The sequence below is a fragment of the Zeus faber genome, assembly GCF_960531495.2.
Source record: "Zeus faber genome assembly, chromosome: 17".
Lineage (NCBI taxonomy): Eukaryota > Metazoa > Chordata > Actinopteri > Zeiformes > Zeidae > Zeus > Zeus faber.
In genome coordinates, this window is record NC_137204.1 from 18,944,307 (window position 1) to 18,971,019 (window position 26,713).

Genomic DNA, 26,713 nt, shown 5'->3' on the forward strand with positions numbered 1-26,713 from the left:
CTGCTAGCTGGAATTAGCCCTGAGTGTGTGTGGGGATGGGGGCTTTAACCTGCTGCCCGTTTAGACCAACCAACGAGCAACAGGCATGCAGCCACCCTGATCCCAATCACCTAGATCCAGGTCAGGTGTGGCTGCTCACCACACCCTCCCTACACCACCATGAGATAACGTGCGATTGCGTTGTTTTATCCATGCACACGGTTTCCCCCTGCAGGAGCTTTCCTTCCAGCTGGTCTGGACCGGTTCCCAGAGGAACCTCCACTGCAGCTTCGCCCTGGAGCGGTTCTCCCCCAGCACCGTGCACCTGGCCTGCAAGCTGTGCGTGCGGCAGGTGGAGGGAGAAGGCCAGATCTTCCAGTTGGACACCACCCTCTCGGAGGTACAGCACCGGTTTAAAAAAACAAACAAAAAGAAAAAAATCACTTTAAAGACCATTTTGGTTTTAACGGTCGGACTGAGGAACCCAGCGCCCCCGTTCCTGTGCCCGGCCCTGGTGCGTTTGGCCCCACAAAGACGGGCGGGCGATTGGACCGAAATGGGAAAAGACAACGCCGCAGAAAAATAGATTATCTGGCGCGGTAGAATAGAGCTGCAGGGATGGAGAAGCGCACAAGCCTTGCACTGAGGAACGGCGTTGATGACTTTGGCCTCTGGGAATTGTTTCTGTCTGGCCTTGCTCCTTTTTGTTTCTGCCTTGGCTCTTAGAAGGCAGACAGGGGATCAGTCCAACGGAGCATTTTTACAGGCCTTTATCTCCCTGTAATGAACGGACGCCAATCACCAACTGGATTTATTTATTTATTTATTTATTTTGGTACTTTTCATCGAAATTGGCCGGAAATGGATTATCTGCGCGATACCTGATGAGATATCACGTATCGTTTAGACGTCCCCCATGACGTCCAGCCTGGAGGATTTTGTTTTACAATCTGTTTTATTTAGTCTTTTTTCCTATGGAATCACATCACGACATTACACACACCAAGGTTAAAGATTGCGCAGGAATATTTTCAACAGTGAGGTTTCAAAAAGTCTGAGAGACGGGCAAACACATGTCCTGTTACCGGCAACAAACTACCGGTTACAAGGACGTATTTTGAGCCTGTTTTTTACGTCTGAGCTGAGCCAATCATAGCGTTACCCAGTCAGTAGCCAATCAGCACGCTGTTTCTGGCTACTTCGTCGTGACGTGCTGCCGTACTTTTTACGAGGTTAAAATGCACCGCCATATTCTGTACTGACATGCGAAATGACCTTTGACCTGTGTCCCAGACGAGTTCCTCCAAAACGTTTTTTTTTGCACCCGTACAACAGCTGCAAAACTTTTGTTGCACGTTCGCTGACCATTTCAGAAGCTCAAAATACTGACGACCCTTATTTTGATTCCATATTTCCTCCCCTCCGTCGACAGGACACCCAGAGCATCGACACGTCCCTGCTGGACCCCGCCAGCAACATCACTGCCCTGGTCGGACCCAACGCCTTCCGCATCCCCCTCTCCATCCGACAGAAGCTGTGCGGCAGCCTGGACGCTCCGCAGACCAGAGGGAACGACTGGAGGATGCTGGCCCACAAACTCAACCTTGACAGGTCTGTGTGTGTGTGTGTGTGTGTGTGTGTGTGTGTGTGTGTGTGTGTGTGTGTGTGTGTGTGTGTGTGTGTGTGTGTGTGTGTGTGTGTTGTGTGTGTGTGTGTGTGTGTGTGTGTTGATGTGTGTTGATGTGTGTTGATGTGTGTGTGTGTGTGTGTGTGTGTGTGTGTGTGTGTGTGTGTGTGTGTGTGTGTGTGTGTGTGTGTGTGTTAGTGTGTGTGCTGATGTATGTTAGTGTGTGTGTGTGTGTGTGTGTGTGTTGATGTGTGTTAGTAAAAATAAAGCTAGATACTGCCTTTGACGCTTTGGTCCATTCTCAGTCAGAAGATGTGTAGGTGTGTGTGTGTGTGTGTGTGTGTGTGTGTGTGTGTGTGTGTGTGTGTGTGTGTGTGTTTGTTTGTGTGATGTGTGTGTGTTGATGTGTGTTAGTAAACAAAAAGCTAGATACTGCCTTTGACACTTTGGTCCATTCTCAGTCAGAAGACGTGTGTGTGTGTGTGTGTGCGTGCGTGCGTGCATGTGTGTGGATGGGGAGGCAGCAAGCAGAGGGGGGGGGGGGGGGGGGGGGCTCTCTTTCTCTCCCTTTTATCGGGCGTGGCTCTGACAGCGCCTGCATGCGATGGGGGTAAAGTGTCGCTCTGTGAGGTCCCGGCGCAGCGGGGCGGCGTTATCAGCGGCTGCAGCCGCAGATAGAGCGGACCTCTGACAGGGCTCCGGCGCGAGTAGAGCGACTCCAACTAACCCCGAACCCCCCCACCCCCCAACCCCACACCCCTCACACACACACACACACACACTGAAATGTGTGGTATTTTTTAACCTAGACCTTTATTTTTAGATATTCAAACCCAGTTTTTCGCCATCAGAATCCTTTCAATTTGAATCCGGTTCAGAACAGCTGTTCTCTCAACACTGGATCACTTTTCAAAGATTCTGCTGCCAATCAACTGGGGTGCACTCCCAATGATGGAAAAATAAGGTTTAAGCATAACAAAAGGGGCAGTTTCGTGGACCCAGGATCAGGCCTAATCTAAGACTAAATCAGTTATAATCTGGACTCACTGCAATGGCCGTTCCCAGTCATGGTTTCAAACAGTCTCAGACTTGTTGCCCGTGTTTTTGAAATTTTTGATCCGATTTCCAGAAGGAAGAGTCGAGCTAATCTAGGTTCAAGTTCAAGAATCAAGATTCAAGAGGTTATTTGTCACATACATATACGTACGGTCATACATATATGACCACAATCGCAATTCTGGGTTCTATAATTATATAATAGAATGACTTCTGTGTGTTGTATCAAATATACATTTAAATCCTCCTAAATGAAACTTCCCTTAACTTACCTACAACAGACCTTCATACTCTCACAGATTCAGTTTCCACACAAAACACAACAATGAGTCACACACACACACACACACACACACACATACAAACACACAGCACAACCAAACACCGCAATTCTCGAAACCACAGCCACTAAATGGCCCTCGGGTCCGGGTATTGGAGGAGCTCGTATGTACTTGCGCCACCCCTCTCATTCATTAGTTATTAAGACCTGTTATTGGGTGGAGGGCCGGCAGGACACGTGTGGCTTTGGATCAGAGCGAACCGATTTGTTCTGCATTTTCAGTGCCGAAGTGAGGCTTAAATTTAACCCGGTCGGAGGCAGGTTTCTCTTTGGATTAACGGACGTGGACCTCCAGGTGGACGAGGTTGATCTGGACACAACACCAGCAACCAAGACCCGACGGGAGGAGCCGACATGCCTTCATTATTTTGATCGAGGACTTCGGAGTCTCGGAGCAATTCATCGTAAAATGAATGGGTGTATCAGAAAGGCATCGCTCAATTCTGGATTCTTTGAAGTAGGATCAGTTTGGTCCTGATTCAGGTTCAAACCCGTCCGCGAAACCGCCCCGAAAGTTTTAATCTAACAACACAACCAGGATAAGGCGAGTTTACTTGTAAGGCACATTTCATGCACACGTCAGTTCAACTCAGTTTAATTCACAGATTTATATTGAAAAAAAACCCACACATACAGTATATCAAAGCAAAGGAGGATAAAAGCGTGGAAATTAAAAAAGCTGAACACGGGTTGAAGCGCGGTTTAAAACGGGCTTGGAACCTGCGCCCGCCCTGGTCGTTGGGGCTTAAAGCCAAACTGTTACTAAACACTCACAGGGGGGGAAATGTAAAAAACGAAAAAGAGACAATGATGTAGGTTTTTAAAGCTGCTTCTGTGTGTCTTGTTGTCTCCATCCCTCCATCCCTTCCTCCATCCATCTATCCATACATCCATCCATCCCTGCATCCATCCATCCCTCTATCCATCCCTCTATCCACCCATCCCTCCATCCATCCATCCATCCCTCCATCACTCCATCCATCCCTCCCTCCATCCATCCCTCCCTCCATCCAACTCTCCCTCCATCCATCCCTCCCTCCATCCATCCCCTCCTCAGGTATCTCAACTACTTTGCCACCAAGTCCAGCCCCACAGGAGTCATCCTGGACTTGTGGGAGGCGCAGCACTTCCCCGAGGGCAACCTCAACCGCCTGGCCCACGTGCTGGAGGAGATGGGACGCCATGACAGTCTGGTTCCCATGGCGACCGAGCACTGACACCCTCCCACGGGGGAGTAAGACGTTCCTGGGTGCGAGAAGGCAAACAACGACACAAAAAAAAAAAAAAAAAAAGAATAATAATAAGATGGCTGGAGGGTACGTCGGAATTCAAGTAGAGGAGAGGCGGGGGGGGAATTTGCACCACATTGAAATCCACGCGCGCACACACACACGCACGCACGCACGCACACACACACACGAGAGAGAGAGTGAGACGGGCCAGGACACTACACACTCGCTCGGCTTATTCAGATATGACCCAAATATTGGTCTAAAAAACTTGGAAGATATACAATGAGTTCTGCCAGTCAGCTCTCTCTCTCTCTCTCTTTCTCTCTCTCTCTCTCTCTCTCCAACCTCTCTCTCTCTCCCTCTCTCATCTCTCTCTCTCTCTCCCTCTCTCTCTCTCTCCCTCCCTCTCGCTCATCTCTCTCCCGCATCTCTCTCTCTCTCCCTCTCTCTCTCTCTCTGGTATCACTTGATGTTTCTGGACTCGGGTTTCCTTGGAAACAGCTGTCCGTTTTAGGCGGTCGCCCGTCCAGATATTTTTGGGCGGTGGGGGGGGGGAAACCGTTTGGGCGGGGAAACGCGACCCGGAGGTGAACTTTGGGATCTTCGGGCGAGCGAGAGGAGCGCCTCCCAGGGTCCGGCCCCGTCCGTCCGTCCGTGTCCGTCGCAACACATTCTGTGATTACATAGTATTTAATAACACATGTATTTATACATAATTATATCTCGTTTTGCATTTAATGTTGCCTAAAATGGAGGAGAAAAAAAAAAAAAAAAGGAGAAAAAAAAATTAAAAAAGATCTACATCATTGCCATGCGCAGCGCCCTCTGGTGGATCCGGCGGTACTGACTTATTCCGCCGGTCCCCAAAATAACGACGCCATGTTGTATATAAAGAGAATGTCAAGGCTGTAATCATGTTACAGTTTAGGTTTTTGCAAAAAAAAAAAAAAAAACTTACTTTCAGTGATTTTGTTTTTATTCATCTTGTGTATCACTATTCTTTCTTATATATTTTGTAACGGCTTAGAGGAATTAATTCAATTTTTTTTTTTTTCTTCTGATTATTATTATTATTATTTTTTTTTTTTTTTTTAGATTTGAGGTTTGAGTCTGTATTTTTAGGCTGTCGGACGCATCTATTAACCCCTGTGAAAAAAGAAAAAGAAGAGAAAAAGGGATCCACGGTATGCCCCCATAATTTTGGGTTTGTGTTCTGTGATAAATATCACCCCCTCGAAAAGGTGAAGAGGCGAGGCAGATGCGGTAGGGAATGAAGGGAAGATGTAATTTGTTAATATAATTATATTTTTGTAGGACCAATGCAACCGAAAACAATTGCCTTTTACCAAATAACTGACTTACAGAATATGAGGTGAATTTAATACAGAAGTGTCATTTCCTATTGCTTGTATTTTTCTTTTTTTTGTGTGTGGTCAGAAATGAATGCCATTTTTTCAAGTTTCATGGAAAAGTCGAATAAAAAAATCTAATGTGATAACGACGGGAAACCCCGGACAGTGCGACGACACCGACTGTGTGAATAACGGCTTATTGTCGATTTAACATTCCTCTGACGCAGCAGCGGCACTTTCAGCGGTTCAACAAACTTTTTTTTTTTTTTTTTCCACAACAGTCCAGCACCAGTTTTATCGTAAAGTCGTCTATGCAATCTCTGCATCCTTTCAAAACAACCTGTACATTTTCAAAGCGCTAGCTGTTTGCAAATCATAGTTGTTCTCAAGCTTTCACGGTTATTATTATTATTATTATTATTATGTATAGTAAGAATGTGGCCTGTCTGTTTCTAGCACTGTCATGTTACTGGCAATTGCTTGCATTTCCTCTGTCAAGTTATTGTACAAAGTGTAAGAAAGAATTTTTAAGACTAATAATAAATTATATTTATATGCAACACTGAATAAAGTTGTTTGAGTATTATTATTATTATAATTTTTTTTTTGGTAATTTTTTTATATTGATTAAAATGTGTGATACCCAACCCACGTGCAAAAAAAAAAAAAAAAAAAGGCTTGAAGACACAAAATTATTTTATTGGGGAATGTTATCTGGATCCACTCACACTCAAAATCACATATTTACAGATTAAATAAGGCACATGCCGCAGTGGAGTGGATGGGGGCCGATTCTGTACACAAGTTACAAACGATTCAAAACTCATAATAAACATCAGCGTCGTGGCAAAATCATCAATAGACCTCGCTTTAAACTATGTACAATTGTGTTTGGGAGAGCTTTGAAGACAGAGAACACAAGGCCTTCACCCCCCCACCCGACCAAAGCCTTGAGTGACTCACGTTGAAGTTTGCATAACCGTTTCTGAACAACGTTACGGCAGTTGTTGAATGAAAAAAAAAGTTGAATGATTGAATTCATATTTTTTAATTGCATATATTTGAGGGAAAAAAAAAACAACCAACCTGTGTGGAAGTGGAATGTGTGTTTGGATTATGAGTTTGTTCTTTACGTTTTTTTTTTTTCCTTTTGTCTTTAGTCTGGTTAAGTTGTATTTTTCTTTGTTAATAATAATAATAATAATAATAAAATAATAATAAAAAATTTTTTTATAATAATTTATATTTGACAGAGGTCACTGAGCATTTCTTTGGAATAACAAAATGTTTTGGCCGATACGGATATTCTTCAGTTTACATTTTACTGGAACCAACAAAATAAATGAAGATAACTCATACAGTACAAAAATGACAAACATACCTTAAAGAAAATACTGTTCTCTGGCTTCCAGGGCCAGAGCGGGAGACGCGATTAGAGGAATAGCGTCTTCTCCCACAAGGGGTCGCTGTTTCCCTGTCTGACCATGATCCTTTTATACAAATTGGGAATGGACCGCGGGGGCGTCGCCTCAGCTTTCACAGAAAGCACAAACACTGGCTGGTCTGGGCTTCAAAACAACAACAAAAAAAAAAAAAGTCTTGATCAAATAACTATAATTTAATAATACGTTGTTTTTTGTTTTTGTTTCTGGCTCCCTGACGACGTCTCTCTTCAATTTCTCCTTTATTAACCGTTTCTGTTGATCGGTCCCGTCTTTTGATTGCGTCCATCCCCCTTTGTGGTGCGGGGCCAGTGGCGGTGACAAGTGTCTGGGTATGTTCGGAGAGAGGGGGGGGTTCCCTCCGCTCTCCCCGTCACAGCTTGATGTCCTGGGACTCCAGCATTTTGGCGAGCGTCTTCTTCACTCTCAGCGCCGTGAGACGGGAGGCGGGGTTCGGAGCCCAGCACTCCGACATCAGTTTCCCCATCTGGCGCAAACACTGAGGACCAGCACGATCGCAGTGTCAAAAAATGAAACGCAGCCCGCACTGCATCGCACCTTGTTCGTGAACAATATACGAGGGTCACGAGTCATATACGAGGAATTTGGCCTTGTAAGGATGGACGCATTGCTGCACAGACAATTAGCAATTATAAACAATTATTTTAAAAAAGCTGGAAAAAAACTGCCAAATATACAAATTTCAAGAAAAAAATTTGCCGAATATACAAAGGGTTACAGGATACAGGACAAATTATTGGTCAGGTTATATAATGTATGCATATATAATAATAATTAATAATAATAATAATAATTCTTTATATATATGTATGTATTATATATACTGTATATATTTAAAAATATATAATAATAATAATAATAATAATAATAATAATAATAACAATAATAATAATAATACACAATACATACATAAATAAAAATAAAACCAATATGTGATACCTCATCACTGGTCCAGCGGTTAGCAAAAGACGGTCTCTGTCTTTTGATGCAGACCGCCTCCCTCATGTCGTCGTAGGAGGGATCCATCGGCACCAGGTCGTGGTACGGCAGCTGATACTCCTCAACAATACCTGCAGGAAAAAAAAACAAAAAAAAAGACAAACAAACAAAAAAGAACAAAAAAACAGTTTGAATGATCGTGATCGGTCAGAAAAAGTGGAAAAAGCCTGACGGGATATGTTTGCGGACGACGTCTGACCTCCCGTGATGCATCGCCGGGCGATCTCCCACAGGATGAGGCCGAAGCTGTACATGTCCGCCATCATGAAAGACTGGAAGTAGTTCCTGTTCAGCGACTCCTCCAGCACCTCGGGCGGCATGTAGCGCTTGGTGCCCACCCGCAGGTTGGGAGGGATGTCCACCTCGTTGGTATCGCTGCGAAGACGAGGGCACCGAGAGATTAGCTTCCACGACCGTGGAAGTCAAGTCAAGTACGTTTGATAACGACGGTCCTAAAAATGAGCTCGACCGCCTCATTGCCTGTCTCCAGGTGCATCCCGTCAGTGACCGGCCAGTCGGTCCGTACCTGTTAAACTTCACCGCCAGCCCCAGGTCCGCGATGCAGCAGGCTCCGTTCTTCTTCACTAGGATGTTCTTGCTCTTCAGGTCTCGGTGGGCGATGGCCGGCTTGCCCTGGGTGCCGTAGATCTCCGTGTGCAGGTGGCAAAGGCCCGAGATGGAGGAGTAGGCCAGTTTGAGCAGAGCCTTGACGTCCAGCGTGTTGGACTTGAGGTAGTCGTACAGGGAGCCGTTCTCGTGGTAGTCGGTGATCAGGTAGAGCTGGGTCCATGAGCCGGTGCCCTTGATGTCCGCCGCTATGAATCCTGGTGGAGGTCGAGGGGGGAGACGTTTGGGGTGAAGGGATTTGAAGGCCTCAAACGCGCAAGGCGGCGCCGTCTGTCCTCGCGAACCTTACCCAGTATGTTGTCGTGTCTCATCAGGAAGGTCTGGTAGATCTCGGTCTCTCTGAACCAGCTCTCCTCCTCCGTGGTGAAGAAGACCTTCACGGCCACCCTCTCTCCTCTCCACTTGCCCATCCACACCTCTCCGTAACGGCCCTTCCCGATCTGCTTCACCATCTGGATCTGCTTGGCGATGGTGCGCTGCACCTGGTGACCGCCGAACATCAACATTTACCATGGGAGTCTGTTTCTTTTCGTGAACGGCATTAGTACTGTACGTTTTCTAAAACACCTGTCGCAATCTTCTCTTTCAAAGAACACTACAGCAGCAGGATGGTGGTGTGGGGGTGGTGTGGTTTAAGCAGACGCACCTGTCTTGGGTCTAGGTAAATGCGCCTGGGACCAGGGTGGCTGTACGCCTGTTGCTCGTTACAGCAACCAATGAGCAAGAGGTTAAACCCCCATCTCCACACACACCAGAGAGCCCTTGTTATGACATGTATTCCATATGCTCCGGGCTTGTTCCACCTTGCCCACGCTCTACTATAAACTGGTACTTTTCAACACCATTGCCTCTGTCTCTGTGTCGGAGGGCCCTGAAAACGCCACAAGGATAAAACAACGCAAAAAACGGGAACATTTCGAGGACGCCAATAAGGAACCAGAAATGACGGTGTAGCAGGCCTCAAAGTCAAAAAAGGGCACATGGCACAAGATTTTATTTTAAAATGCTGTTTCCAGCATAACCTGTTGAATTTTAGCAACCCATATACAAACGTTATGTAATGTCTTTTAATTTAATGTCTGGATTGTGGAACGAAAACATATACTAAATGTGTGAGTTGCAAAGTGAACTATTATTGACACAAGAGTGGAGCATAAGGGGCTTTAAATAACAATTCCAGTTTTTTTTCCATTTCTATAGATTCTTGATTATTTTCTTATGTTTTTATTAAACATAGGGCGGCTTCCATTTTTGCCCAGTCACCACAGAGGTTCCATTGATCAGATGATCGGAGGCGACGCCAACTCTTGTGCGGACTCGGCGGCTCGAAGCTGCCGCATAAGAGTGTCAGGTCTCACATAGTTACTGACTAAACTAAAAAAACAAGCATGGGGAACTCACCTTTCAAAAGAGCGGTTTTCTTTCTAACTGTTCAGTTTTGCAACCAGGTGAATTAAAAGCGTTGACACATTAAGGAATCTGCCTCGAATTATATCGCTTTGGATTTAAAAGCGTTTAACGGGATTAAGTCACTGAGTTTCAAGTTATCCTGCAACGTATTCCATGCCCGTTTTCCAATTTCCGTACAGACATTTCTGACAGAAATAATTAGGAAGTCCTGAGAACACAAAGAAAATTGTCCGGCACTTTTTTTGCGTGATACAGACACATACAGTAGGTAGTATGGGAGCAGACCAAGAATGACCTGATATACTGTGTGAAGTATACATAAGCATATTCCCTTTATCTATTATATTTTCATTTTAAGGATTATTCGACTTACTGTATTACGTTTTAGGAGTCAGTTAGTTGGTCTATCAGAGATTTTTCCCTAGGACATATTGTATGTTATCACCGGGTGCGTTGCATTACATTTCACTGCATATATGTAGTATGTATATGTATGTGACGAATAAACCTCTTGAATCTTGAATCTTGAATCTCGAAAGGTGTACCAATGACAGAGCCTGCGGGTGGCCAGAACAGGCCACCCTACCAGAGAGCATAACTCACAGTGTTGAGTCAAATGCATCAACGACTGCAGCGCATGCCGGCGCTCATGGAGGGGCCGCATATCTGCCTGTCTGCGGCGGTGGGCACAGTTCGACCCCTCGGTGGGTCCATGCGTGGCATATGTGGGTTAGCGCTCGGGGCTTGGGGCCAGGTGGGGCGACTCGCGCCTTGCAGTACGGCGGGTCTGGCCTTTGCACGGGGCCGTCTGTGGCCGTGGGGACCCCGTCGGCTCGGCCCCGGGCAGGGGGGACCTGGCAGGGGTGCCCCCCTGGCGTCTCATGCCTGCACGTGGGGGTGGGTTGGGCTCCCAGCTTCTCTGTGGGTTAGGAGGTCTTCTGTGGCTGCGGTGCAATGTGCTCTTGAGGTTGTGTGGTGTCTATACGGCTGCGGGACTCGTTGGCGGCTGCGAGGCATTTCCCGCTTTTTGGAGGTGCTACGATATAGTTCTGACCCCATACACCAGAACTAACTGGGATGCAATCACCCGTGGACACGCACCAACGCACGCACGCACGCACACACACACACACACACACACACACACACACACACACACACACACACACACACACACACACACTACCGGCATCTGCCTCGAACACGCCCCCGGACACCCTCCTGATTCAGTCCTTCTCCTCTCTCTCCTTTACTGCAATAGCTATCACAGGAAGAGGCAGCGTGCAATTACGCTCCTTTTTACACATGTTAATATAGGTCTCTGAGGACCCCAAAACATGTTTTTGATTTTTTTTTGCTGAAAATACCGCTAAGATTATGCATCCGAGCCGGCGCGACAAGACTTTAAACCCGGACTGTTCCAAAACGGGCTTTTTGGGTGTGTGTAGCTTTTATTGTGAATGAGCAGCCAAGCCCCAAGTTCTGAGCCAATGGGCTTTGAGCTTTACTCCGGGCTCGGTCCAAAATCTGTTTTCTGATAAAAATTTGAGGCGAGAAATAAGCAATCCAGTTGCTGAACCTTCACTCATATTAGATCTACAAGGCCTCATTTAAGGGTTGGTTTGCTTGGATGGAGCAGATGATCAATGGAAGAAATCCATGACGAGCTTAAGGCGCCTGCAGAGAGTAGATAAAACCTTGTGATTTGCTCACAGCGATTACTTTGTCATCGCTCCTTATCTGACTTTGGCCACGTCTAATATGAACATCCCATCATGTAACATTATAAATATGACAGAAAATAAGGAAAAGCATAATATGTCTGATGTTTCTATGTTTATGTTTTTCCCTGTACATGTTGTTTGGTTCTATGTTTATTTGTCTCGCTTGTGGTGATTCTCCCCCTCTTGTAATAGTGATCAGTTGTTTATAGCACCAAAACATGGTAAAATTGGTCACCAAAGAGGGGGGTTGGTGGCGGTTCTGTACAACAAAAAACTGCGCTCGTCATCCTACAGGTCGTCCACAGGACAGAGTTGTTGCAGCAGCTCTTGATGATTTAAGAATGAATAAAGAGTTGCATTGCAGGTTGAGAACTTGAACTCCACTTGCAGACTAACTCCTGTCCTGAATGCGCTGGCATACAAATACTCTGTGTTGTACGCCCAGCATGCTGACAGCACAGGTTGAAAAAATAAATAAATGAGTGAGCAATTGAAAGCCGGAGGGCACATTTAAAAGCGCTTCTGACACATATTTTAAAAATATATATGCAATATATATTTTTTACGGTGAGTTACAGTCATGCAGCGGTTTCACTCTCTCTCACTCTCTCTCCCTCTCCCCTAAAATGTTCTAGAAAGTGTGTTTTTCCCCCACATGGTGAGGGTTTTTGGGGGCTGAAGGACGCCTCCAACCGTTGACTTTAATTATAACTCCAGGACCGCGACAGGACAAGACATTTCATTGAACCCCAGGCGGCTGTTGATGATGTGTAGTGACGCGTCCCTACCAGTAGGGGGAGTCCTGACCCCGATCCAGAGCCAACGCTGCGGGAATGCTCGATCAGGTCCTTCAGAGACTCTCCGGGGGGGATGTAGGTCTCATCCTGCTCCAGATCAATACTGTAGTGGGGCCGGGACTCCTGCCGCCTGTATCTGGTCCAAGCAGATGGCACAACGGTTTATGATTATGACAGGGCGCATGAGGAATATGCTTCATGATTAGGATTATTAGGGGCCAGAGATAAGGTATTAGTATTCTGATCAACTTCTCTTTTTTTTTTAACTTACACATTCTTTTAATCAAACAAAAAAAACAACAACAAAAAAACACTTCCACTTCGCTCTGAATCAGTACATCTAGACCAGTGGTTCTCAACCTTTTTCCTACCAACCACGGACCCCCTTTAATAAGACCTTGTCTCTGGGATCCTGATCTGAGAAGATTTCTTGTTGTTCGATTCGATTTAGCCCAAAACCTCCAGCCCCGTCTATGACATAGTTCGGAAGGCAACAGTGAAACTATAATCAAAACAGTCAGAATTATACGTGTGAATGGTGCTGACGTCTTGCGAGTGAAACGACAGTGACGTTTAACTTCGGAATATTTCGCTGGGGATCCCCCTGGAACCTCTTGAAGACCCATGGGGGGGCCCCGGACGCCGCATTGAGAACCACTGATTAGACCTACTATTAGATATAGTAGGTATAGGTGTGTGGGTTTTTTGTTTTTTTGGTACCTGACATAGCAGAAGGCAACGGTGAGACCCAGGATCACGCTGCAGACCGTGATGGAAATGAACAGCGCCATGTGGTGGATGCTGCTGTCCACAAAGTCTGCAAGACGGGGAGAGAGGAGAATTCTAGCGTCAAATTCTGTAGCAATTGAGAAAAACAAAATTCGAAAGTTTAGAGTGTCGCTGGTCGATCCCTTTCAATTGGTTTGCTATCGTGGGTCTAAACTTAATTGGAAAGGACATGTACCCCCCCACTGCCCCGCCCACCCCCCCTCCTTCCTGCCTCTTCCCTCTACCCCGTCCAGCTTCTCCCAGCGGGTGATCGATCACATCCCCTTCCTGAGGCTGAGAGATCGGGTGTCGAATCGGCGCGGACACCCCAGAGGCTCCATGCAGCTCTGGGGCTCTCGCCTTTCCTCCATGCACTTGTCAATCAAGCACACACACACTCACGCACGCGCGCGCACACACACACACGCGCGCACACGTGCGCACACACACTGAGACACACACATAGACGATGCACTGTTTAATTCATAGTCACTTTCAAACTGTGGGGAGATTTCCATGAAACAGGCCAAAAACACAAGACAGAAATAACACATGTAAATAAGCTGTTGATATGTCTAATTATCTTTTTTTTTTTTTACACTTTATTTATGATTTTTTAATTTGCAGATACAAAAACAAAGAAAAGATACACAAACAAGAACAGCCATAGGCCCATGCCAAGGCTCTTAAAAGTAAAATTAAATTAAATACAATTAAAAAAAAATTATAATAAATAAATAAACAAATAAATAAACAAACTAACAACTAAATAAATACATTTAACAGGGATCTCTTGTAAAAAATACAACAACAACTAACAGCCAATATATCTATCTTAAATTAAGGTTAAATAATAAATAACAAAAAACGATCGAGACCCTTTACCAGAGGAACCAGTGATCATGACTCCGCTTTAAGCAAAATCTCCATTCGCCAATTGCCACTCTTCTTTGCGCGTGTGTGTGTGTGTGTGTGTGTGTGTGTGTGTATGTGTGTGTGACGCATTTTGGGAGCGACGTAGACAGACAGGGGACGACAGAGAGAGAAGGGGGTGAGGGCGGTGAGAGAGAGAAAAGGTGTCCAGCGGAGTGACAGATGGACAGATATCTCACATCCGTGCCGGGGCAGGAAACTCAAGCAGGCCCTGGGGAGAGGCTGTCCTTTTCATTAGAGGGTTAGAGAACATGCCAGGCTCCGTTTCACCTGCTCCCCTCTCTCTCTCTCGCTCTCTCTCTCTCTCTCTCTCTCTCTCTCTCTCTCTCTCTCTCTCCCCCCTCTTTCCTCTCCTCCCCTTCCGTCCCCCTTGCCGACGTTAGGAGCTTGTGCCACTCCACTCCGGCACCGCACTGTGGTTTGTAACACTTTAAACTGTCACTACCCATCATCGCCACCACCTGGCACGGCCGATATAGCAGAGCAGGGGCGGCCTGAGTGACTTGGGAGGCCCCTGACGGGACCAATGCGGGGCCCTTCTCCGCCTCACTCGATGCAAGCACGGGCTCGGAGACAAAAACTATTTCGAGGGAGGGCCAAAGCGAAATGAGAATTATAAACGAGCTCTTTACCCGGGTAGAAACACCCAATGGGACAAGATTATGAATATATGAAATATTATTTTAAATACTATATTAAATGACTCAGGAGTTGGGGTTTCACTCCAGCGAAAGAGCCATGCGCTCGTTTTGTTGGCGTCTCTGACCGCAGCGACTCGCAGGCTGAACTACGATCTGGAACGAAAAGAGCCGAGAGCCACGGCCACGCCCGAACCGTGAGCTGCCAATGGGATCTCTATACTGACCTCTCCACCGGACGGAGTAGTGCCCCTACATGTAAATGCAAACTGATTTATTTTGATAGAAAACATTGGAACACTATTTTTACTTTTTAATTATAAATATATAATTCCGAATCGAATTAAGGACTTTTTGTTCAAGGTTGGACACATATTTTCTGCTCAGCTCCGTCATATGTGAATTGCGGCTGCTTGTCGAGGATAATAAAGTTGGGGCGGGTCGCACGTTACCTGGTGTCCTGAGCGGTGGCAGAGTGGGATGTAGGTCTCTGTTGCAGTAGTTCTGACCCGTACAGCACAACAGAGTTCTCCTCTTCCCTGTGTCCTGTCAGACAATCACACGCACAGACAGTTAGACAGAGAGAGAGAGAGACAGATGCACGGGCAGACGGACGGACAGACAAACAGACAGACCAGACAGAGGAATAGACAGTAAGCGGACAGATTATGTATATCACACACAAACAAATAGCCATACATAAAACACACGTGCGCACACACACACGCGGCCACACACGCACGCACGCACGCACGCACACACACACACACACACACACACACACACACGCATCGAAAGCTTCCTTACTCTGCATTGGAACTCAGAGCCAGCCAACCCCAAACACCCCGCAGTGGGGACGGCCATGCCGCCCTTCTCCTCCACCATGGTGAAGCAGTAACCGTCCGTCCTGGACACACACAACAAGTCACCCCCATCACTACTATGACAATACAACTACTATACTACTACCATAACGTGGGGGAGTAGTTGAATGGCATCATTCTGTCATAAAAACATTGAATTCTCTATTGTTAACTTTGATGAAGTATATAGACAGAGATGGAATCTGTGTGTGTGTGTGTGTGTGTGTGTGTGTGAGTGTGCGTGCGTGCGTGCGTGCGTGCGTGTGTGTGTGGGCGCGTGCATGTAAATCTGTGCCTACATGCAGGTGTTGTTGACGGAGTCGTCGGGACAGTAGTGGTAGCAGTGGCACCACAGCATGTTCTGGGCGGAGACGTTGACCACGCCGCCGGACTCCTCCCTCCTCCGCTCCGATCCCCCCTTCCATCCACTCCTCAGCAGCATGGTGTCCAGCATGTTGGCTGTGGAGTGGAAGAAAAAAGTATCAAATAAAATGTATTGAAATAAAATATAATACAGTTTTAATTACACAAATAAACAAACAAACAAATCAACTAACAAATAATTAAATAAATATATAAATAAATAGGTAAATTAATAAATCGTAAATCATCATTCGTAAAACAGTAAGTACACATAACCTCAGTAAATGGAAGTCATACAATACAATCAAAGTGACATGTTCATTTGAGGAAAATAAATTAAATTTTAAAAAAAAAGTCTTTGGAAAACAAGAGTGAGCGAAGGTTCTGCTGGCTGTTGCCATGGCGACACTAGCCACAGAAAGTGTGACTGCGTGTTGTTGAAAAGCTAACCCACTGTTCTGGACCAGACTCAATGTACCTGCATGAAGTCTAGCACCCTCCAGAAAGACCTCTTTGTGCCTTGTGTATGTGTGTGTGTGTGTGTGCGTGTGTGTGTGTGTGTGTGTGTGTGGCGCGCGTGTGTGTGTGTGGCGCGCGTGTGTGTGAGTGTGTGTGACTGGGCGTAAGTCCCATTACATTTACAATATTTCACAACGTTTATCCCTATAATACCTCAATAAAAGTCAGCAAACACATAGTGTATGTCAGCGTGTGGCACGTGTCACAAAGTTCAGCCTCACAACAGACCTCAGAACATTTCGAAACAAACCTCGTTCATTTTCTTAAGGACCAGCTTGCCTATAGTAACATCCTAGACAAATATTTCTTCAGCTTTACAATGAATAAAACCTCCCAGTCATTCAGTATAACTGAAGATCAAGACAAGCTCTGCTGGGACGTACGTAGAGACCTGGAGGTGATCCCAAATGTATTGATCTGAATCTCACTGAACCCAAATCCTGAACAGGATCTGCTTCATGTGGGCAGTGGGTAAATAATCTCCTTGGGTTTTGTCCATTTGCATTTTGTTATATCTGCTCCTCAATCGTTTTAAAGACCAATATTTTAATTTCCATCTTGTTTATTTTCCTTCCTAGTAGCAAAAAAATTAGTAATAAAAAATCAAAGCACATCAAATGGAATGGAACAGGAATAAAACCAGTTGTGACAGCTTCCCCCCGGAGGCCTCGGCGTTCAGGGAACAGCGCTGCATCTCTCCACGGCCCAAATGTTTGTTTCTGCCGTTGCTGCCCCTCCCTGATGACTCCCTACCTCCTTTAACCTCTTCTGCTTTTCACGTTCCCTTTTTCTCTCCTCATTTCTCACTCTGTTCCTCACTGTTTGGCTTTTCAAGATGTCATTCCAAGTCTTTTGCCTGTTGCTCGTCAATTGCTCTGACAAGCAACAGGCGTACAGCCACCCTGATCCCGGGCCCAATTACCTAGACAGGTGCAGCTGCTTAAACCGCATACGTGTGTGTGTGTATGTACATACAGTAGGTAGATGTGTATTAGAAATGTTTTTATTGTACTAATTGTGCCACATTTACCACACAAATAATTAAACAATGGACAGTATATTGGCATTTCTTTCTATTTTCTATTTGTATTACTTTAAAACATCTTTTTCTTTAAACAAGGCTGATATTAAAGGGTCTTCTACAGGAGCATATACCATCGTTTCACCATCTCATAGCTCGCGGTGAGTCCACCTTAAGTGACAGAGATAAGCTCAGTGGAAAGGCTAAAATGTTCTGTAAAATTCCCAGCTCTATTAACACGTTATGAGTATCAACAATAGGACGCATTGACAATGCAAACGTACTCTTTAAAAGAGAGCAAAAAGCGGACGTTGTAATATCACACCCGGGGGCTTCACGGGGTTAATAAATACGTCATTGGCTGTAATTTATCGACGCCAGCGCTGACCCGACCCGCCTCATCATAAAATTCGGCAGCTTTTGTTTCTCCGCTGTTTCTTTTATGCCTCTCCGGCCTCACGCGGGCCGTAACAACGTCAAATAACTGTCAAATTAGGGGTTTTTTTTCATCCGCTCTATTTTTCATGTGGACCCAACTAAACCCGTCCGCCCAGCGCCGCGCCGTTCGCACGGGCGCGCGCGCGGAATTTGGGGCCGGAGATCGGAGATCCCGCGCTACCGCAACTGCTGACGATAGACCTCTAGGGTCGGTACCGGAAGCATTAGAATACGTATGTATATTTGGGAGCCGAACTGATACATCATTTCAGGGGGAATATTATTTGGACCCCCCCCCCCCCAAAAAAAAAAAAAAAATAGGAATTTCAATGGTTGGACCACAAACACACTCTTGTTGGGCGCTGCCAAGGTCACCTCGAAACCCGATCCGCATCCCCCGCACATTCCAGAGGGCTGTTCCTCCGACAAGAAACACAGAGTTAGCGAATTAAAGTTAGACGCGCGCGCACACACACACGCGCGCGCGCAAACACCCACACACACACACACACAGATTCCGCACGCACACAAGCACACACACACACACGCACGCATGCACGCACACACACACACACATAAAAACAAATCAACACGCCTTGAAAAGAAGGTTTTGAAGTCATAGCTGGTGAACAGAAGATGAAACCTCTGCCACGCCTCCTTCAAATGACATGGGATTTCATATGCAACAATCGCGCCGTCAATATTACAAACTACACTGGATGTGTAGAATATAAATGTGTAGAATTCCAAGCCAATTTTGTAAAACGTGCACTAAAAGAGAACTCCAACCGTTCCGTTGTGGCAAAACAACCGTCATCCCAAATGTTTATGTTTCAGTGTTGGAATGTTCAATGCCTGCCATGAGGTGCTTGTGTGTTATTACACTTTTATAGACCTATACGTTGATAGTGATGGTAATCATTGAATTCATCGCAGTTATCAGTATGACAGTGAATCGTCAACATCCCTCGTCGTAGAAACGACATGTAAGGTGAGCTTAAAAAATAAACACATAGACACATACAGAATAAAAACATTTTCGTGAAAGAGGAGGGAAGGAGCCAGCGGGCGGATAAGTTTCTCCAGGTGGCCGTGCTAAATCACCTCCTCAAAGGAGACATCTTCCCTGTGTCTGCAGCGTGACCCCTGACCCCGCGGAGGTCACCGGCAGGCTGCTACGAAGCCATACATCAGCCCCCCCCCCACCCCCAGTCCTGCGGTCAAACCCTAACCCCTCTTAACCCATCTGGGCTTCAAAGGCCACAGTCAGCAGAAGGTACACACACACACACACACACACACACACACACACACACACACACACACACACACACACACACACACACACACACACGCACACACACACTCGCACACATACAGTAGATGTTGAATTCAGGCTTGTCCAAATATAATCCGTCCAGCTCCTAGGATCACGGTGGATTACCGAGCTGCTGTGCTTGACACATAAAGCATGACATGGGGACACGGCCACAGATACACTCGCACACACACCAGGTGTGGATCCTCGACCGACGCAGGTCAAGCCCAAAGATTTGGGATCGTTAACTCTGAGGCGTAATTGATTGAAGACTTGATGGGACACACAGTTAGTACTGTAGACGAAGCAGAGTGGTACTACGCTGCATGTGGTACTCAATGAAGCCTGTCCGCCTGAAGGGTGAACACCATGAGCTCCACCTTTAAGACGGTTGGTCTTAAAGGTGGTGTTCCTATGAATGACGCAGGAGAAACTTTTCATTTCGGGAAAAAAGGACGTTGAGCCACAGTCGGTTTCGGTGCGAATTATTTTCCTGTTCCCTGCTCCAAACAACCGAAAAACAAACACGTTTCTTACCTATCGCAGAGAGCACCTGTGGTGTTAGGTGGGAAAGCACACGCACACGCCCACGCACGCCCACGCACGCACGCACACACACGCACGCACACACACGATGTAATACAAAGTCAGAGATGATTGATGTGACGATGGCGAGAGTTGATCCGACATGTTTTGCCTGTCGACCACGTCTGGCCTGTTTTGCCAGATTTTCACGTGCAAATCTGCACGTGCACACGTGTGTGTCGTCCAATTCGATTCATTCATATTTGGCTGGAAGATGATCGCGCACACACACACAAACACACACACACACACAAGCGAATACAGCTGTTCTCAAACTGTGGTGTGAGGACCAGCGGGAGTCCATAGATCATGGTCAAAGGTCCAGATTCTAGAAGTGTTAAAAGGCCAGGATCCTGCATAATGTATATATGTATATATGATATATGACCTATTTTTATAATTTTTTTTTTTTTTTGTGAGATGGACAGATAGTGGGTGTTTCATGTGTCTGTCACCACCAAGAAGTTTGCCAACCAGTGGCCTAATGGACACAACAAGGCAATAGACAAGGTGCTGTAGCTGAAAAGATGTTATGGCAATATGTGATATGTGTGCGTGTGTGTGTGTGTGTGTGTGTGTGTGTGTGTGTGTGTGTGTGTGTGTGTGTGTGTGTGTGTGTGTGTGTGTGTGTGTGTGTGTGTGTGTGTGTTATTTCAACAGTAAAATATTTGGTTTCATTTAAGCCCTGATCTGGTCAGTTGTGACTGTAGTCACACTGTAGTAGCTATGTATCTAATCAGTTTCAGACCAGTCTCCATTACACGCACACACACACAGACACACAGACACACAGACACACACACACACACACACACACACACACACACACACACACACACACACACACACACACACACACACGTACACACACACAGACCCATGCACACACACACACACACGGACTTACACACATACTCAGAGATTAGGACACAACAGTCCCCACTCTGCATCTCACCATTTCCCCTAAATCACAGGTGCAGCTTCCAACATGACCACAAGGCACATAGCCTCACATGTTAAACACTACCACTATTATGTACACACACTAACACACACATACACACACACACACACACACACGCACGCACGCACGCACGCACGCACGCACGGCCGCCCGCCCGCACGGCCGCCCGCCCACACGCACGAGCAGGCTGCTCCCATGCCTGACCACTGGATCAGTACATCTGCCCAATGATCAGGTTCTATGAGGGGAACCCTGTCCACCAGGCCTGATGACACGCTGCTGATAACACATCCCTGACGCCTATGTTCATTTCCTCCACATATCTACATACTCGCTGGCATCTACACCCAAATTCAACTTTCATCATGAGTAAAAAAAATAGTCAATTCCATAGTGCTCCCATCGTCATTGCAAAAGAAAATTGACCATTGCAGTTCAGTCACTTTTTAGCGATTTTGCTGAAAATGGAATTCGTGACACTCGGAAGAAAAAATATGAATCCTGAATTAAGTAAATAATAAAAGGATTAAAACTCGCACAGAAACACCGGAATTAAAACCACGTTTTATTGAACATTTTACTGGATATTTTAATGTTTTCGGGGGGGTTTAGCGGTTATACTTGGCATGAGTCGGTGCATTAATGAACAACCCGACACGGGTGGAGCCGCCTCGAACCCGCCGCGCTGCTCCGCGAGCCGTGTTTACTCCGCATTCCCGCGGATGTGACAGGAGGACGGTGGAAGGGTGGGGTGACCTTGCCGTCGGCCTTCTGCCAACAACCGGAGCGCAGACAGACACCGTTATTTTTCAAACAGCTCTTATCTGTTTTGCGCGTCTCCCTGGGTCCCGGCCAGCGCCGCGCACACGACATCTCGGGCTTCTCATATTATGTGGAATGTTCTGTTCATCTGAATTGGATATCGGTGTTTTTTGGGCTGATGGAATATTGTGGCTGAGGCTCTCTCTCTCTCTCTCTCTCTCTCTCTCTCTCTCTCTCTCTCTCTCTCTCTCTCTCTCTCTCTCTCGCCTCTCTCTCCTTGACTCGCGGTGGATGTATTGTGACACCTGGCGCCGGCCGACTGAGGTTTCGGGATCACTCAGCGGCTGCCTCTCGCGCGCGAGCGAAACAAAGCCAGATTAAGGGGAGTGAAGGAAAGTCAAAAAAAAAAATAAAAAAAAAAATCAAATCAAATAATCAACGTTAAAATGTTAAAAGGAGGGCGTGGAAAAAGTAGATCGGAATCTAATTCTGACCCTTTTCATTTCTTCACGTATGGGGAATTTGTCTCGGCATGAGTTAGTGCATCGCTTTCCTTTTGATATACAGCACTTTGAGTTGGATGTATGAAAGGTGCTACACAAATAATAATAATAATAATAATTATTATTATTATTATTATTATTATTATTATTATTATTATTGTTGTATAGAAGCAGCACAAAAAAGTTTATAGAATATACCAAATATGTTCTATGCACAAGATAAATCAAAAAGCTAAGTGGTGGTATACAGTATATTGTGAAATATAGGTGTGTAGTATATAGTGGTATATAGTAATAAAGTATATAGTGGTATATAGGTATAAAGTATATAGTGGTATATAGGTATATAGTATATAGTGGTATATAGGAATAAAATATATAGCGGTATATAGGTATATAGTATACAGTGGTATATAGGTATGTAGTATATAGTGGTATATAGGTATAAAGTATATAGTGGTATATACTGTAGGTATATAGAATATATAATGGTATATAGGTATGTAGTATATAGTGGTATATATTAAAAAGTGGTATATAGGTATATAGTGGAATATAAGTATAAAGTATATAGTGGTACATACTGTAGATATATAGAATATATAATGTGATATAGGTATATTGTATATAGTGGTATATAGTATATAGTGGTATATACTGTAGGTATATAGTATATAGTAGTATATAGGTATATAGTATATAGTGGTATATACTGTGGGTATATAGTATATAGTGGTATATAGGTATATAGTATAACATAGTGAATATACTGTTCCGATGAATCAATTTGTATCCAAAAATATGACGATAAAAAATCACGAGAAGCCAATTTTGTGCTCCACCCCGTTCTCTTCGACGCCGTCATTTCGCAGCGACACGGCGGAGCAGATGTGCGGCTCGGCCAGGTCGAGCCCGTCCCCTGCGAACGCCATCAGGCTGCAGAGAACAGGTGGTGAACGGCCCACAGCGCCCAGATTTACGAGCCGCCTCCCATACGCTGCGCTCATTTTGGGGTAGAGATGTTAGGAAGCTCGGGGACGGGTCCGGGAACACAGCGGCGGCGGAAGGAGAAGGGTGGGGGCGGAGGGGGGGGGGCGGTTGGAGGGGGTGGCGCACGGTGAACAGAGGAGGAAGTGAGAACGAGGAGAACCAAAGTGCTGAGGGATGTTTCATGCACCAGCTCCCGCTCACACAGGCCCTTTTTTTTCCGGCTCTGAATCGCCGGCGCTGACACGGTCACCGAGCATTAACAACCCCAACGCGGCGCTCCGTTCTGATAAAAGTTTAGCGAGGGGGCCCGGCTTCTTCCTCCTCCTCCTCCTCCTCCTCCTCCTCCTCCTCTTCCTCTTCTTCTTCGCTCTCCCGGAGCAGACTGAACCCTCCCGACCGACATTCATCGTCGGCCAAAGTATTTGAGGGCAAACTGTGAAAAGGACGGCCTCGGCTGGAGCACACTGAGCCGCTCTGTCTGCGCTGCTCGACTGCGCGATCAAACCCCACCGAATTTTTCAGAATGTGGCACCCGCCCTCCACCGCTTCACATCTGACGAAATAACGGTCTGCAACGTGTCCGTCCCTGCTTTGTTTTTGTTTTTTTTTGTTTACCTTTGTAACTGTTTTATCAACAACTCGGCGAAGGCGCTGACTCCTGCACCGCCGACTTCATTATTTCCCTCTGAGCGGGAGGCGGGGGGTTTGCTTGTTTACGAGTGATAATGCGTCTATAGACTGCAGGCGGCTGTAGATGTTTCCCCAGATCTGTCTGAGCAGCGGGTTCGATTCGACGCTCGGGAACCGAATGTCAAGTGAGAGGATTCCAACCGCAGTGAGCAGGGTTCAGGAGGGGGAGTTTAGCGCTGCACGTCTATACAGCAACATTCACAGAAAATGGAGACAAGGCTATACTGCAAGTCCAAAAATGTGAGTGGGCTGGTAACTGCTGTGTGTGTGTGTGTGTGTGTGTGTGTGTATGTGTGTGTGTGTGTGTTTGTGTATGTGTGTGTGTGTGTGTGTGTGTGTGTGTGCATGTGTGTGTGTGTGTCCATGTGTTTGTGTGTGTGTGTGTGCGCGCGCGTACGTGTGTGTGTGTGCGTGTGTGCGCGCGCGTGCATGCTTGTGTGTGTGTGTGTGTGTGTGTGTGTGTGTGTGTGTGCGCACGTGCGTGTGTGTGTTTCGCGTGCACATTCATCCAAAGGGCTGCGTGATTGGTTTTACAGCTTGACGCCCAACTGTGCACTTAACAACTGTGTGATGACTGAGTACTTCAGGTCAGCTCCGTCTCCTTCCAGCGGAGAGAAGCACAACTGACAAAACTATTACTTTAACGACGGTTACTAGATGAAAGAACAGGCTGTGCACACGCATAATCTGATAATCCAAAATAAAACGGAGGAAGACTTTGCCATTGTTGCGATCCTTTAAAGCGTCGTTTGACACTTCAATGCACACTGCCAATGCTGTACGTGTGCGTGCTTATATTCAAGAAATAGGTCGTTATATATGAGAAATGGGGACTTATTTATGAGAAAAAAGGTCATTATATATGATGAGGACTTATATATGAGAACATTTGACATATATGAGAAATAGTAGCAGTAACAGGATACATGACAAATAGGGCCATACACATGACAAATAGGGCCTCATACATGACAAATAGGGCCTCATACATGAGACATAGGGCCTTATATATGAGAAACAGAGCACTATATACTATTTTAGAAACAGAGCATTATATACTGTATGAGAAACAGAGCATTATATAGAGAAAGGGGACAGAAATAGAGCCTTACATAATGAGAAATAAGACCTTGTTTATGAGAGATAGGGCTGTATGTATGATAAATAAGGCCTTATACATGATAAATAGGACCATAGATAAGTGAAATAGGGCCATTATGAGGCCACATGGGGAATTAGGACTTGAAAGTATATGATGAATAGGGCCCCACATATGAGAGACAGTGCCATACATGTAAGAAATATGGCATTATACATGAGAAATAGGACTGTATATATGAGTGATAGGGCCATATTTATGAGAAATAGCTTCTCGTAGACGGAAAGTAGGGCCTTATATGTTATAAATAGGGCATTAGACATGACAAATAGGGCCGTATAGATGATAAACGTCCTCCTTGCAGGGATTTGGCTCCATCAAAACCGCGGCCGTGAAAAAGCCCGGGCCCGATGACACTGTGGACATTCATCCTAAAAAAGACAACTGGCTGTCCATCCTCAAACAATTCAAAACATGAGTGGGTAAGTGGGGGCGGAGGGCGGCAGATGAATGCACACCCGCTCACATGCAAGCCCCTGTGGAGATCATAATAGCTTTTGCCCATCATAAATACCAGCGGCGGGGGCCGGGGGTCAAAAAATAGATAGCTAAACTCAAAGCTGGTGCAACTATTCGCTCCCGCAGAACTTCACCGGATCACGCCCGTGCTCCCCAAAATACGTAGCTCAACGTAGAGTAGACAGTGAAATACCTGAACTGAGCAATGCATCCTAAGCGACGAATGTAACAAATAGAGGTCGAAGTGTAAAAGTTGCCTAATGTCTTTCGTGCATGATTTGCACTCGTGAGGACGTGCGCAGGGATACAGTTGGAAGGAGAGGCCATTTGAATTCAACTTTATAGCTCCTTCCGTAGCAAACGAGGAGACGGCGGGAAAAGGAGCGGCGGCACAGACGGGAGAGAGCGCAGAGAGGTGGAGGTGTCCTACTCACCCTCCGCCCGGGGGCTGATCCACGCCGGTCCACTCGCCAGGAGAAGCAGCCACGCCAGCACCGTCCCGCCGCCGAGCTCCATCCCAAGGAGGTGAGAGGAGGGGGAGGAGGAGGAGTGCGGGAGTCGCTCTCTCTCTCTCTCTCTCTCGCTCTCTCTCTCTCTCTCTCTCTCTCTCTCTCTCTCTCTCTCTCTCTCTCTCTTGTCTCTCTCCAGCCTTCTTGCTCTTCACCGGGTATGGACAACGGCTCTCTCGGCCGCTCTTCCTCCCTCCCTCCCGACTTCCGTCTCTCTCTCTCTCTCTCTCTCCCTCTCTCTCTGTTTGTTCGACTCTTCAGGACCTTCCCTGCGCTCGCAGCCACCCTGCAGCCTCCGGCACTTCTCCACACTGACAGCCTGGTGGAGGAAGATGGAGAGAGAGAGAGAGAGAGAGAGAGAGAGACGGAGGGGGGAGAGGAGGGAGGGGGGTGTTACTTTACTCACTCGCTCACTGTGCTGTTTGGCCGGCCCTCTCTCTAGCGGGGGCAAACAACAGAGGAACAGCTGAGCAGACCCGCACCAGCTATACCTCTCGCTCTCTCTCTCTCTCTCTATCACTCGTTTCCCCGAGTCTCTCTCTCTCTCCCACACACACACATACGCTCTCTCCCTCTCTCCCCGTCTCACACATTCTCTCCCCGTCGCTCTGCTCTTCCCCCCTCT

At 46.3% G+C, this 26,713-nt stretch overlaps 2 protein-coding genes across 2 annotated transcripts in view; one reads left to right on the forward strand and one right to left on the reverse strand.

The window, feature by feature from the left end:
• Positions 1-6,141, forward strand: part of unc5cb (unc-5 netrin receptor Cb) — a gene marked incomplete at its 5' end in the record, with an annotated part of 128,221 nt that extends 122,080 nt beyond the window's left edge. Inside the window, 3 exons of the mRNA XM_080017643.1 lie at positions 215-379; positions 1,412-1,590; positions 4,060-6,141. Of these exons, the coding sequence (XP_079873769.1) occupies positions 215-379; positions 1,412-1,590; positions 4,060-4,219 (504 nt within the window). The 3' untranslated portion in view covers positions 4,220-6,141. The remainder of the gene's footprint in view (positions 1-214; positions 380-1,411; positions 1,591-4,059) is intronic.
• Positions 6,142-6,294: 153 nt separating this feature from the next.
• bmpr1bb (bone morphogenetic protein receptor, type IBb) lies at positions 6,295-26,174 on the reverse strand. Its single transcript, XM_080017510.1, has 11 exons — positions 26,014-26,174; positions 16,108-16,267; positions 15,753-15,852; positions 15,398-15,491; positions 13,327-13,423; positions 12,598-12,742; positions 8,965-9,157; positions 8,575-8,872; positions 8,248-8,423; positions 7,989-8,119; positions 6,295-7,527 (listed from the first exon to the last, which is right to left on the reverse strand). Exons 1-11 carry the CDS (start codon positions 26,093-26,095, stop codon positions 7,402-7,404), a joined length of 1,602 nt encoding a protein of 533 aa, XP_079873636.1. The 5' UTR covers positions 26,096-26,174; the 3' UTR covers positions 6,295-7,401.
• Positions 26,175-26,713: the final 539 nt, after the last annotated feature.

What these genes read in the sequence shown, in the direction of transcription:
- bmpr1bb (XM_080017510.1), bottom strand. Translation starts at nt 26,095, where the DNA reads ATGGAGCTCGGCGGCGGGACGGTGCTGGCGTGGCTGCTTCTCCTGGCG. An exon ending in CTGGCGGTGAAGTTTAACAG is followed by an intron (nt 8,424 to 8,574) that starts GTACGGACCGAC and finishes TCGTCTTCGCAG; the next exon opens with CGATACCAACGAGGTGGACA. An exon ending in CCGGCGATGCATCACGGGAG is followed by an intron (nt 8,120 to 8,247) that starts GTCAGACGTCGT and finishes TTTTTCCTGCAG; the next exon opens with GTATTGTTGAGGAGTATCAG.